At 49.0% G+C, this 14,687-nt stretch overlaps 1 protein-coding gene across 4 annotated transcripts in view; it reads right to left on the reverse strand.

Moving 5' to 3' along the window:
• Positions 1–14,687, reverse strand: part of DPP6 (dipeptidyl peptidase like 6) — an 850,942-nt gene that overhangs the window by 324,065 nt on the left and 512,190 nt on the right. For all 4 annotated transcript variants that reach the window (XM_004766000.3, XM_045086322.1, XM_045086321.1 and 1 more), the window contains exon 2: positions 2,335–2,449. In XM_004766000.3, coding sequence (XP_004766057.1) covers positions 2,335–2,449 — 115 coding nt within the window. The remainder of the gene's footprint in view (positions 1–2,334; positions 2,450–14,687) is intronic.

The following is a 14,687-nucleotide window of genomic DNA, read 5'->3' on the forward strand; positions in this document are numbered from 1 at the left end:
TGTATTTTTTCTTTGGTTGCTTATGCTTCTGGTGTCATATCTAAGAAACTGTTGCCTAACCCAAGGTCATAAATATATGCCCCTAGGTTTTCTTCAAGAATTTTATACTTTCGGCTCTTTTATTGGCTTGTTGATCCACATTGAGTTGATTTTGTACATGGTTTGAGGTAGGGCTCCAACTTTTCTCTTTTGCATGCGGATATTCAGCTGGGCAAGACAATTGAAAAGACAATTCCTTCCCCATCCAAAGATCTTGGCGCCCTTGTCAAAAATCAATTGGCCACAGATGTATGGGTTTATTTCTGTGTCCTATTCCATTAAACTATATGTCTATACTTATGCTGGTATCATCATTACTGTAACCTTAGAGTAAGTTTTAAAATCAGGAAACATAAGTACTTTAACCATTCTTTTTCAAGGTTGTTTTGGCTATTCTGAGTCCCTTGTATTTTCCTATGACTTTTGGAATTGGCTTGTCTATTTCTCCAAGAAGGCAACTAGGATTTTTACAAAGATTGGATCGAATCTATAAATGTATTTGGGAAGTATTGCTATGATACCGATATTAGACTTTCTAATCCATAAATATAGAGTATCCTTTCATTTATGTATGTCTTCTTTAATTTCTTTCAATTATGTTTTTTGATTTTTCAGTGCACAAGCTTCTACACCTTCAATTAAATTATTCCTAAGTACTTTATTCTTTTCTAAACTGTTACAGGTAGAATCAATTTCTTAATTAAGTTTTTAGATTGTTCATTGTTAATGGATGGGAATATAAATGACTTCTGTATACTGATGTTATATTATCCAGCCTTGCTGCATTTGTGTGTGTGTGTGTGTGTGTTTGTGTTCCTTAAGATTTTCTATATACAAGTTCATGTCATCTATGAACAGAGAAGATTGTTGACTTCTTTCTTATCTGTAGTTTTTGCCTTGACTAGAATCTCTAATAGAATGTTAAATAGAAATGCGGAGATTAAGCGTCCTGGTCTGTTCCTGATCTTGGGGAAATGCTTTCAATCTTTCACCAATAAGTGTGATATTAGCTACGGGTTTTTTTTTTTTTTTTTTCATACATGCTCTTTATCAGGTTGAGGAAGTTTCTACTAGCTTGTTGAGTGTGTTGTTATGAAAAGATTTTGGACCTCGCAAATGTCAGCTCTGTGGGTTCCTTCCATCCCTTTATTCTATTAATATGTATATATTTTATATTGATTCTCATGCATTAAATCAAATTTTCTTTCCTGGGATAAATCACATTTGGTTAAGGTGTATAATCCTTTTTCTCTGTTGCTGGATTCAGTTTGCTAGAATTTTGTTGAGGATTTTACATCTATATTCATAAGGGATATCAGTTATAGTTTGCCTTTCCTGTGATACCTCTACCTAGTCTTGGCTTCAAGGTATGGATTTCTCTTTTTGTCATTGAAGTTTTAGATCTTTTAAATGTACATCATCGTTTATTTGTACCTCTTGTAAAAATATAAAATTTCTGTATGTATGCTTGTATGTATGTATTTATTTACTTATTGATACATTTCAATGTATCTACTTCTTTCTCCATCTTAAGGCCTTATATCTGTGCAGTCCATTTACTGAGGGTTAGAACTGTGTTTTTCTGTTCAAACAATTAGGAATGTAATGTGACAGTGAGAATGTGGCCACCGTGGTCTCCTGTAATTGCCAGTAGTTACCTTACAGGAAAATCCTTCCTTCATTCCTTAACCGCATACCCCATCACAACCCGCTGCCCATCTCACCTTCTCCTGAACTTCCTCACGAGGGGCCTCTCTCTCCTCCAAGCTCCCACGGCACTTATTTTCGAAACATTCAATGACCCAGGTGTGTACACATTTTTGCTGTAGGTTTTTGCTGAAGGTGTTTGTGTGTTTTTTCTTCCCTGTTGAGATTCCTGGCTCTTTCTGACACTTCGGTTATTTCATGAAGTACTTCTGTTCTTAGTTCACACTCAATGTATGTTGTTCCAGTAATTTTAAAAATCCATCTTTGATACAGTAGCTATGAATTCCATGAGATACATATACTTGTTATATTTATGAAGCCACTGTCTTTAAGCTCATCAAGTGTGAATAAGTAATTATGAATTTTAACATGTGCCAAGCATTTCCATGTAGCTAACAAGTATATGAATGAATTCAAAGCATACAAAATGGATTTTTTTCATTGAAACATATTAACCATTTAACAATACGACACAACGAGAATTAGAACCTGGGAAAAATATGTAACAGGTAGTTATTTAGAAAAAAATTGCAAAGCACAGCTCGGCACTTTCTCCCATCCTGTTTTTCCAAGAATAAATGCAAGTACCTGGTGTCAGCAGTATGACCGAGGTGACGATCAAGGAGCAGATGACCAGAATCACGAGGAGAGCAATTGCTATTCCCTTCCAGTTTCTTTGGGGAGGGTTGCTCCCCACCAGCTCCTAGAAACAACAAGAGGAAAGAGAAACCCAGTGAGTAAAGTAAAGAAATGAAATAAACCAAACGAAGACATTCGGACTCAAGAGCCACCACACCGAAGAGTGAAGGAGGCACATTCTCATCCCTGAAGCTATGAGGAGCTCCTCTGCCCGCCCTTCTGCCCCCTGCGCGCGTCCCCGTACCTCAGCAAAACCCACGTCAAGAACAAATGTCACAGTATATGATGTTTACAGCTTTGCTGAGAACTGACTCGCTCTCCACTCGGGACACTGGGTTCCACAACACAGGACATCTGTGGCCTTTCTTTTCATGACAGCCAACCTCCCAACCCCACTGAGTCAAACCCAGGTACGACGAGCACGGCCGGCTCCAAGTCCTCACTCATCTTCCTTCTCGCTCGCATCCACACTGCTCGCTCGCATCCACACTGCTCACTTCTATGTCAGCGTACCAGACTTGACCATTAATGAGCACGTCCTGTGTGCCAAGTGGAAGTAACCTGGACCCACGGCTCACAATCTTGAGCACCTTCTTTCTGTAGGACCTCAAGAAAGGCTCCAAGATTGCCTAGACCTCTTCACTGGGTGATTTACTTATACCTATTCTAGATTTTAGTCCCTCCCAGGAGCTGTGTTTGCATTGTCACAGGGGTTAGGGATGGGGTGAAGAATGTGGAGACACTGCTGAGGTGTGCTAACAGTTGGAAAGATTTAGGAAGCTCATCAGACATATTGGCTGTTGAAACCAACTTTCAACTCCTTTCAAATTAGGATGCTCATACAATTTACATTCCAAGCTGGGATCCTTTGAGACAAAAAGGGGTTAATATTCATAAGTAACAATTAATAAAAATAATAGTTCACATTGATAAAAATTATCTTTAATTATACAAGAGCAACTAACTCCCCAAGGCCAATAAAGACATATGGTCCTACTGCAAATGGTCTACTGCTCCTTCCACCCGTAAACAGATCACAAGACATAATTACAACTCATGTTAACACCAAGTGAAGATTAAGTAGAATAGAGGTGGCCTCAAAAAGTAGATAATGCAAGAGCCAAATACAGCTTCATCCAAAACTCAAAGTTCATTAGAATGCAGCAAATTTCTGCAAACTGAAATAAAGGTACTATTATATGGAGGATGGCAAATAATTAATAATCGACATGCATATATTCAACACTGGTTATCTAGATTTCAAATTAAGAGAATTCTGAGGTCTACTGCCATCTTAGCAAGAAAGGATTTTATAGTTGTTTAGAAATTTCTATCAATCTTATTTGCTATGCAGAATTTATCTATTAAGTTTTTAAAGCTTAAAAATGACAAGAAGTTTTACTGGACTGATCTGATTCCTGAATGGATAGATTTTCCTAGGCAAGAAGATCACTGGCCAAGAACAAGGAGAAATGATCGATTTTGCTGATTCAGCAACTTTTCACTCTGCCCAAGTTTATAAAGAAAATTCGAAAACTCCCCACCTTTGTGAATAGCATCAATCTTGAAACAGCGGTATTCATATGAACAGGGTCGTACACATAATGTCTCACAGACCCTGGTGGACATTTTCTCCCCTTTCTTTTCCTTCCTTCCTTCCTTCCTTCCACACTCCCTCCCTCCCTGTCCTCTCCCCTCCTCTTTCTTTCTTTCTTTGAGAGAGGGTCCAAGTGCATGAGAGAGGGGAGGGGCACCGGAAAGGGAGAGAGGGAATCTTAAGCAGCTGCACACCCAGTGTGGAGCCCGAGGAGACACGGGACTCAATCTCACAACCCTGAGATCATGACCTAAACTGAAATCAAGGATCAGAGGCTCAACTGACGGAGCCACCCAGTCACCGCTCTAGTGGACGTTTCACAAACACTGCTCATATTAAATCCCAGGGTAACAATCAAACTAGAACATTTTGATAGTCAAGACCAAATCTTATCCAAGATCCCGAATAATAAAATGAATGGACTGTCTTCATCAGCTCAAACAGTTGATATCTTTTTAATCTTGCTGTTAATAATAAACTAGAACTTTAAAATCTGTTCCAAACACATCTATTAAATACACTGGTCAAAGTGTATGAGTTTATGAGGAAGCGTAAGACTTTTTCTTTGTGTCAATTTCTTGACGAGCTAGTAGTGTAGCCGGTTTCCGTGTAGAAGTGCAGTGACACAGGTCCTTCTGAGACTCAGTGGGCCCCTCACCAGCCCCAGGACATCCACAATGTCCATGTCCAGGCTGGATGGTCTCAGAGTGTCTGCCAAGATGACCAGAAGATGGAGATGTTTGCAAAACGTGTCACGTCAAGGAAGAGTTTAGCCTCAAAAGCCGACTACTTAAGAGTCTTCATCCACTTGAGCCGTCACGTGGAAGACAGAGGAGACTGACTCTGCACAGCTCCAGAAAGCAGAATCGTGTTTCGGTACAACTTTCAGATTCCCAAACATTAGTACCACCTCACGATAGAAGGAGCTGCTTGGCCAGGACCTGCACGGGCTGGTGAACACACAACGGGGGTCCTGGAGGTCTTGTCCTTCCAGAAAGGAAGGTGGAAATAAATGCCTTATAATGACCGATAGAGTAAAAATTCTATGAATACCCAGAGGATGGAAGAGAGAGATGCCAAGCGGCGAGGCTGTTACTCAAGGGCAGGACAGGGCAAGGAGGCAAGGGCTTCTGGAGAGGGGACCCCACTCCGCTTCCTCTGTTCACTGACTAAGAGAGCACTCTGCACGGACAACCAGTTCGGTATGGACTACTGAGCTGGAGAATGTACGGTAGAGAACCAGACAGGAAAGGACAGGACAGCCCACTCCAGTGAAGCTATGCTGGGTCGGCGACTCCCCCTCCCTCCCTCCCTTCTTCCCCTCCTGGTTTTTGTGCTGCAGGACAGAAAGGGACGGGGGAGCGTCGGAGGCAGAGAGAGAGAGAGATTCCTGAGTGGGCTCAAGGCTCAGCACAGAGCCTGATATGGGCTCCATCTCACGGCCCTGAGGTCACGCCCGGAGCGGAAACCGAGAGTCAGGTGATGAATCTACTGAGCCCACCTAGGCGCCCCAGCGACACCATTCCACAAGGACAAATGCACCGTCCTGCCCTCCGGGTGGCATTCTCACACATTCCAGAAGGAAGGCAATTTTACCTGCATGAAAGCCGATCTTCTTTATTAAATTCCATTTTCATTTGCCAAATTTCACTTTTCACAGCACAGGTAATTTCTTTTTTAACCGACACAAACACTATTGCAACGATACTAATAGGAAGCAAGTTAGGGAGGAAACAAATCATGTATAATCTTGCTAATCCAAGGAAATAGAACTTTTCATTTCTCCCATTTTCCTTTCTAGTCATGGTCTATATGCACATTTAGTTTCTACATGGGTGTAACTGAGCATAGAGACGCTTCTTGAGTTAGAATGCAGATGAATTTGTGCTCCCTTGAACATCTCATTTGGCTCCCAGATTCGAATGACTTCCTCATCTCAACGTGCAGGAGCTGACTTACGGAAAATATGAGTAGCGCTGACCCTGCTTCCCATGAAGGACAAGACAAGTTAATAAATTATCCCCTGAAACGCTAAGCTTCAGGAGTGCATTTCTTGGCAGAATTATACATTTTTGCCTAGAACAGTGAAAATGAGACTGTAAGACATTCCCTGTTCTGTTTGGTACCGCAGGCTTATCTCGGAGACCCAGTAAAATGGAAGTGCATGTCTCCCCCGAGTGTTTGCTGTAACGACGTGATCAAACCTTCCAGCCATCCATCAGTCCGTCCAGCCGTCCATCAGTCCGTCCAGCCGTCCATCAGTCCGTCCAGCCGTCCATCAGTCCGTCCAGCCATCCATCAGTCCGTCCAGCCATCCATCAGTCCGTCCAGCCATCCATCAGTCTGTCCAGCCATCCATCCATCCACCCATGCGCCCCCTGGTCCATCCAACACTCGTCTATCTAGTGGCTCCACAGCCAGTCCTGCCCCGAGAAGCCGGGCAGAGCAGGGAACAAAACAGACTACATGGCTGCCGATGCAGCCGGCTGAACGGTTTTCCCTTTTCCACATTTCCTTCCTTGTATTCTAGGTCAGGGGTGGGGCATGAACAACAAACGACAGACCCACGAGGAGAAGAAAAAGGCAGGGCAAGGGGGTCACGGAGGGGCTTGCATCCTGTTTGTACCTAAGGAGGTCAGAGAGACTTTCTACTGAAATGACATTTGAACAGAGACTAGAAGAACAAGTCCAGCCGCGAGGAAGGACGTCAGGCTGCTCCGGACTGAACGGCGTCCCTCCGACACACCGCGGTAAGCTGGAACCCACAGTGTGATGACACGTGGGCAGAGCCGCTGGGAGGAAATGAGGGTTACACGAGGTCACAAGGGTGGGGCCCTTGGACGGGATCGGTGCCCTCGTGAGAACAAACAGCAGAGGGCTTGCCTCCTGTCTACACACGCGCACGCAGGAAAGACCAGGAGAGAGGTCACAGCAAGAAGGCGCTGCCAGGAGCCTAAGGAGGAAGGTCCCGAGACACTGCGGCCTGCACCGTGACTGGGGGTTTCCAGTCTCCAGGACCGCGGGAAAAAAAGCTCGTGGCCCAGACGCACAGCTCCCATGTCGGGGACGCTGTGCCTGGTTGCACAGGCAGAGCTCCCTCCACCGGGACGCAACCATCGCACTTCATAAATGCTTTTCTAGAACACGACTGCACTATTAGATTATGTGTGTAATGTCTGCGTCACCACCGGGCCGCGGGCGACTCGGGTGTGCTGGCGTTCCTGTGCCTGAGATAGAACTGCAGATGCCACCACGCTCCGGGGCCGTGGCCAGTCCTCCAGGATGAAGAATGGACACACGGACGCCTCTAGAAAAAGGAACTTTGTCACTCGCTGGCATGTGTGGCAGAGAAAACGCTGTGGATTGACGCGGAAAGCAGAACAGGGACACGCACCCGGCTCCACTGGCGAGGCCATGAACCGCAGCCGGTCCCAACAGATGTGATGCAAAGTGACACCTGTCGTTGGCACTTGCCTCGTCCCTAGACACACAGTTGCTGCTCAACTTATTCCTAACTCAGGCAAGGAGAAAGCAAACCCAACAAAGCGAATGAGAAACAAACTCACCCTTTTCCTAGGCTGTTTGGTTATTTTAAAAATATAAAATTCACATTTTCAGAATGTTATTATCTTAGGAATCTGTGAACAGAGCTTGATAGTTTGTGTGTCCGTGGTACAACCGCGACGGAGGACACGGATGGTGATACCAGCGAAAGACCCGCGGCGTCCCGTGAGTGGGTTAAGTGGGGGTCACCGTGCGTATCCGCCAGGCCCTTCCCGTCCGTGCTCAAACCCAACCGGCCTTATCTTGGCCTGAGCTTCCCCCTCCCACGAGACAAGCCCCGCTGACTTTGTCACACCTCGTGCCTTATGATGAGGAGTAGAGATTCTCAGGAAACGTCTGAAGCGATCAGAGAAACGGAAGGCTGCCGGGACGGGACAAAAATGCGCAGAAGGACCGGAGGACAAAGGAACCCAGTGCCTGGGCGGTAGGACCCAGTGCAAGTGTGTCTGGAAACGCATTCAAGTTGATAACATTTGTAGAAACATAAGATATTGCTTCACGATTGATCACTGTGGCTCTCAAATAATGCTTCAGTACGATGTGATAAGCCCTATGGGAAGAACTCGAAAGCACATCAGATTTCTGATACGTTAAAAAGAACCAAAACACGGGGAATGCCATCTCTTTTGGCCACTTCCCAGCTCACACAAGGGGAAATGGGTATCGTCATCGTTGTCGGGTCCCCGCAGCAGGACGACCGAGGCCACAGCCAGGTCACCCACTCCACGGTGAGACACACGACCCCCAGGCTGCAAATACCCACCCTGAATGTTTCGGGTACAGGCCATGGCGTGTTTGTTTTCTGCGAATGTACAAATAGTCCCGCACAGCTAACGAGACCGAAGGGGTCTCGCTTCCAGCGGGGGTGAGGGGAGAAGGGGCGTCACCGAGGGGTCGTCCTAACGGAGGAAGACCAGCGGCGGGAAGCTGCGGAAGCCGGGGCGATCGGTGGCAGCAGGAAAGCGGGGACTGCGGGGACGGCGAAGGTCCAGCCGTGCTGGCCTTGGTGGGGACCGCTGGCAACGGCGCACTGTACTTCCCTGTGCTAACGGCAGCGGGGTTGACCAGATGGCCCAGTCACTAGGGAGGGAGGAAGTGAATTCGATTATTTTCCTGACAAGAGTCCCTCTTGGAGCCCGTCAATCTCCCCCCCCCCCCCGCCCGGGCGGCTTGCGGACGTGTGTTGAGACGAAGACTCTCGGCAGCTCCGCGGACTGGGAGAGGCCTTCTCTAGACCATCACCAGACCCAAGTCTAGCTCATGGGTGGTGTCAGCTTTCCAGAGGACACCCATGAAGCAGCAGCCGGCGTGGCCTCACGGGTCCGGCTGGACCTGGAGACACAAGCCAGCGTGCGCGAGGGCAGGCGGAGGTCACCCCCGATGAAGCCCTGTGTGTTCCCACCGGGGAGGGTCTTCTGTGTCCTGAGACCCTCCCCTCCTCTGGGACTGCCAAACACCTGTGACGCATCCGCTGGTCGTGTGTCTCCTGGATGCGAGCCGCGCGTTCCCTAGTTGTGACTGTGAGGAATGGAGGGGCCTGTGGTCACCAGACACGGGCCGAGGCCGACTCCCCGCAGTGACTCTGCGTTGGCAGCAGCACGTGGGCGGGCTGAGGGGCATCTCGGAGACGCGGGAACCAGCACTGTGGTGCGTCTGGGGGCGGCGCTGCGGGGGACAGCCGAGTCTCGCCCTTCGAAACCCTGCGCTGATTTCACTCACGGGAGCTTAAATCTGGCCGCAGGCCCTCCCGCTGACGGTCAGTTCGTTGAGAGCCGCCGTTATCTTCGTGGACGGTCAGCGCCACGCTCAGGCCCGCGCCTTCCCCTTGGCTCGTCTCCGTCTCCTCCTCGCACCCCCTCCCCCTGCCCCGCGACTCGGGCCCCCGGGGGCTCTCCGCGGACCATCCTCTGCTCATCTATTACGGATGGATCTGGGATCGACTCGCCTCTTCTCCCATGAATTTGGAAACTTCTGGAGCTGACTATCTCACACAGCGGGACTTTGCGTGACTGCCCGAGGGCACGGCACTTTGAAACCCACGCGGATCAGCGCGGCGGTTCCCCCAGAGCGAGCTCCTGCTCCGCCAGCCCTGCCGGGGCTTCCAAACAAAACCCAACAGGCAAATCCCTGATGGTCATTATGTGACTCCTACAACTTCTTATTTTTTATTTCAAACTCCACACCAGAGCTCAAATTATTGCAGACTCTTGAGTTTAACCGATAGTTTCTCACAGAGTCTTCACGAAACTGATTCAAGACGGAAGTGATTCTGACCTTCAGACCTCAGTGGGCCCCGATCTGTTTTGACAGAACCTTTTAAAGGTATCGTACTGCCTAACTCACCCAAAGCAACCGTGCTGTGTCCTGATCGGAGTCAGAAGTTTCACAAAACTTCAGGCTCCAGAGAAATCCCTTTCAGTGAGAATGTGGCGACCGAAGTGAGTCGCGGATTTGCAATCAAGCATATTTGCGTTTTCCAAACTGCTGCCGGTGAGAACAACGCCTTCCGATCTCCCAACAGCCCTCTTTGCAGAGACGTGCTGAACCCCACAGGCAATTTCGAGACCGATTTTTCTATCCTGGGCAGCATTTTGGCAAGCTCAACTTCCCGATGTCAAAAATCCCCCTCGGGCGCCCCATAAATATTAAGTAACTAACCAACAAGCCTAAAAGGCAGTAACTGTCAGCAGTTTCACGGCAGCAACAAAAATAATTTGAGCTCAGTTTTTCAAAAGGGCTTGCCACCCTGACACCATCTTCCAGCTCAGCGCAAAAGCTGATGGAAGGGGCGCCCGGGTGGCTTGGGTCATGATCCCAGGGTCCCAGGATCGAGTCCAGCATCGGGCTCCCTGCTCCGAGGGGAGCCTGCTTCTCCCTCTCCCACTCCCCCTGCTTGTGTTCCTTCTCTCGCTGTGTCTCTCTCTGTCAAATTAATAAATAAAATCTTTAAAAAAAAGATTTAAAAAAAAAAAAGAGAGAGAGAGAGATTGTTTGATTAAACGCTGGGCTGGAATATGTCTCCATGGCTGTCCTCCCCGAACCATGGGTGCTGGCACCACATTTCTGCACCACAAGCCTGGCCCTCCCCTCTGCAGCCACAGGGATGGCCCGGCCTGGGTCAGAAACCCGCTCCAGGCTTCCCTGTGGGATCAGAGTCTGCTGTTTACTGGAGATGACAGACCTGACACCTGAGGACGGAGAGGGGCAGGGGAAGTGCCCATATCCACATGGCCTGTGGGTTCAGGGGGAAATAGAGCAGCTTTACAGAATGGGGAGAAGGAGCTAGAGAGACAGAGGAACCCAGACAAGAGGCCGATAGAAGGCTTCCTCCTGGTTTCCCACTTCTTTTTTTTTTTTTTAAGATTTTATTTATTTATCTGACAGACAGAGACCACAAGTAGGCAGAGAGGCAGGCAGAGAGAGAGAGAGAAGCAGGCTCCCCGCTGAGCAGAGAGCCCGATGTGGGGCTCGATCCCAGGACCCTGAGATCATGACCTGAGCCGAAGGCAGAGGCTTTAATGCACTGAGCCACCCAGGCGCCCCAGACATTCCTGTTTCTTTATGAGATATTTTATCTCCCACTTTACTTAAGCTAGTTTGAGTGCATCTCTGAAGCTTGGGAACAAAGCAGCTGAACGCAGGGCCATGAAGACAGCAGGCCAGCAAAGCAAACTGCCTAGAACATTCCATCTTGAAGATGGCACTGGGCGCTCGCTAAGGAAGTCCCATGCCCTAGTTATTGTGCCATATTCTGGCCAAACCTATACTCAAAACCCAGGTGATAACTCTAACGACTCACGGGATTATGATTTTACAACAATGAACTTGCTGATTTGACCTATCATTTTATTTGAAAAGATCCTTTTTTCCACCAGTATGTAGCTCTCTTTCCAGCAAAACTCTGAGTGAAACACAGCAGTGACCTCATGAGACCCTCGGTGGTCTACACCTGCCATCACAGAACAGCTCTGGCGGGCGGCCCCCTCTGTACCAGGAGGGGGAGAATTCAAGCTGAAGCCAACGCCGGCCAGGACGGTTGTTACGACTGCATTTCTGAGTCTTGAAGAGGATGGGGTCTTCTTGAGGTATTCACTCTCTTAGGTACCAAGTCCCTCAAAAAGAAAGTTCTTGCATTTTTAAACCACAGCTGGCCTAGAATGGGATTTATTCAGTAGATCCGTACTGGACAGGTGTTTTTATAATCAAAAAATGGCCTAATACTGATACTCATTTTCATATAGTTCAGTCTAATGGAAGGATTGGTAGCAACAGGGAAATTATTAGCCACAGAAATACAGCTGATTAGCAATCTGGATTCCATCTGCAGCTCGAACCCCCCTTGGACATGTTCCCAGGTTCTGGCGATAGGAATGCAGACATTTTGGGGGGGTCATGGTCATTGTTTCGCCTACCTCGGTGTTCTACGCCGTATAACAGAATGCTACACCTCGACACAAATACCAATCTCACACAAGCACAGCACGAGTGAATCTCACAGACAGGATTTTAAGGGGCCTGGGCCGGACATAAAGGATCTATGACGAGCACCTTCATTTATATAAAACCGAACAAGGGGCAAGACGATACTCTAAGGACGGGCTTCATACTCGGTCTAAGAAGACAAGCAAGAAAGGAATTTCCATAATACCCAGGATATTCCAGAGCTCAAAGCAGAGGGCTCAGTGATGAGCAAAGGGGGAAACATGCAGGAGCTCGGAGGCGCTGGTGACCGCCCTTTCTCCACCCGAGAGAGCTCATGGTTCTAGTTTTTACACGTTAATCCAGTTTTTGTCCTGTACTGTGTGCAGTGATAAAGGCGGACGGTGGCAGTGAACAGCAATAGTGCAGCATATGCTCTGGCCAGGAGTGGCAAAGGGGAGGGACACCTGCCTGCGCTCCCTCCAGTCAGAGAGAGGGGGAGAGAGGCGGCGGGCCACTGCAACGCCACGGTGAGATATCTGGGTGCTGAGGACACAAGTCAGGGCGCTCCGGGGGGCATCACGATGGGAGCGGCGCCAAGGGTTCTCGGGATTTACTTTGAGAGTTGGAGGGTGTGCAGGAGTTAACCAGGTGAATAGTTGGGGGAGGCGGTTTGCACGTAGGGGGAGCACAGAGAAGCTGGCGTGAGACCTGGTGCGGTGTCCCCGGAGGGAGGGCGCCCCTAAAACCTGCCTTGGAGACAGTGCCGTGTCTTCTGTGTTTGGCCCTCAATGCAACGAGACGTCACTGAAGGATGTCGTAAGCCCCTCTGATAAGTTCCCGAAGAAGGCAAGCGTTAATCTTTTCATTTGTTTATAGACATCGGGGAAAATGCACTGAGAAAGACCAGATGAGTTCCGTGGCGCACCGGGCCTTAAAATGTATCCGTTATCAGGGCAAGGTGGAATCAAATACCCAACAGGTAAAATATTCCCATAGCAAGTACGACAATTATCGGGAGAAAACGAGCTACACGAACTGAGCGTGGGATCTCCCGTTCCTCTGCTCTAGTCTACTGTCTAAATGTGTTTTCTTTCTAATATTTATTCACCGTGAAAAGCTCGGACGTTAATTTCTTTTATGTGTCATGGACCATTTACTATAGAAGAAGGTAGCAACAAATTACAAAATCAATGGTGTGGAGACCTCAGGATGGTAAAGCAGCTTTCTAATCATTGCATTTCCATATTCAGGAGGACAACACAGGACTTGGAAGACGGCAAGAACAAGTTTTAAATAACATTTAGCGACTGACACTCGGCCACCGACATTCATCACGTCAGTCCCTCAGACGCATGTCCCTCTTTCTGTCTTACTGGATCATTTACTTAATCTTCTTTATTGCTGGCTCTTATTTTTTCATAAAGGTGCTAAACGCACCAGCACGATAGTAATTGGCCGGAGGAAGCTCAGAGCAGACCCGGGGGGGAAAGCTCCACTCCGCGTGGCCCCTGCCTCTCCTGGGTGTTGAGGAAGCAGCAGCGAGGCCGGTCCTCACTGGAGAGACAGCGGGTTCTGTCCCTCGGTGCCTTCTACCACGTTCTCTCACAAGCTCTTAATAGCCCCGGATTCCAGGATTTACCTATTATTTAAGATTTTATTTATTTGAGAGAGAGAGCACAAGCAGAGGGAGCAGCAGAGGGAGAGGGAGGAGCAGACCCCTGCGGAGCAGAGAGCCCACCGTGGGACTCGATCTCAGGACCCCAGGATCATGACCTGAGCTGAAAGCAGACGCCCCACCAACTGAGCCCCCGATGTGCCCCGAATCCAGGACGTGAATGAAAGTCTCTCCTCTGGGGAGTAGCCAAGAGCTCTTACAAGAGCTGCAATGGCCTTTTGCAGGGTCCGCACCAGCCTTGCTGGAGAACGCAGGAGAGACGCAGCCATCCCGGGGACTTCCCTGGTTCCCTGCAGACGCGCTCGGCAGACCCGTGAAAGCACTTTGATTAAAAAACGCTCACGATGGGAACCGCGGCCCCGCACGGCGCAGGTGAGCAGAGGCGGGGACGAACAGAAACAGGAAGGAAGGAACTTGGGTGCCTTGAGGGGAGGCCCAGAGAGAAGGTCACCCTGACCCCAAAGGCACCGAGGGAGGACCCCGCTGGGAGAGGCCACAGGGCGCTTGAAGTCACGGCTCCGCACGAGGAAGAAAGGGGAAGTGCAGGCTGTGGGAGCCTCTCTACGGGGCTCGCGGGGCCCACCATCACCTAGGTCCCGCCGACCCCCCTTCCGCAGGGCGCCGGCCCATCCCAGCTGCTCGGCAGGTGCAGGCGTCAGGGGCGGGATGGGGGAGTTCAGATTCCCAACAAAATTCAGATGGTTTGTTCTTTACTTGGCCTTTACTGGGCCACTTTAAATTAGGATTTCATGACCCGCTGACTTGAAATACCGCAGTCCGAGAGAGCTTAAGGACAGCTTTATTGCTACAGGCCAAGTTTACTGAGAAAACACGACCACAGTTTACCAGGCCCCGAGGCGTGTGTCCGACCCGTGGCCCAGGGACAGGAAAGGAAAAGCGGGCGCCGTGGTCTGACTTGGGATGTGGAGCGACAGAGGCAGGGCCTGGTGGGAGCCCGGCGGAAAGGAACACGGGGTCCAGGGAGGAGTGCCCCGGGCGCGAGTCTAGTCACAGCAGAGCAGCCCAGGCAGGACGTGGCTCACG

Source organism: Mustela putorius, unplaced genomic scaffold (genome assembly GCF_011764305.1).
Source record: "Mustela putorius furo isolate JIRA1106 unplaced genomic scaffold, ASM1176430v1.1 tig00000929_pilon_pilon_pilon, whole genome shotgun sequence".
In the NCBI taxonomy this organism is placed as follows: Eukaryota; Metazoa; Chordata; class Mammalia; order Carnivora; family Mustelidae; genus Mustela; species Mustela putorius.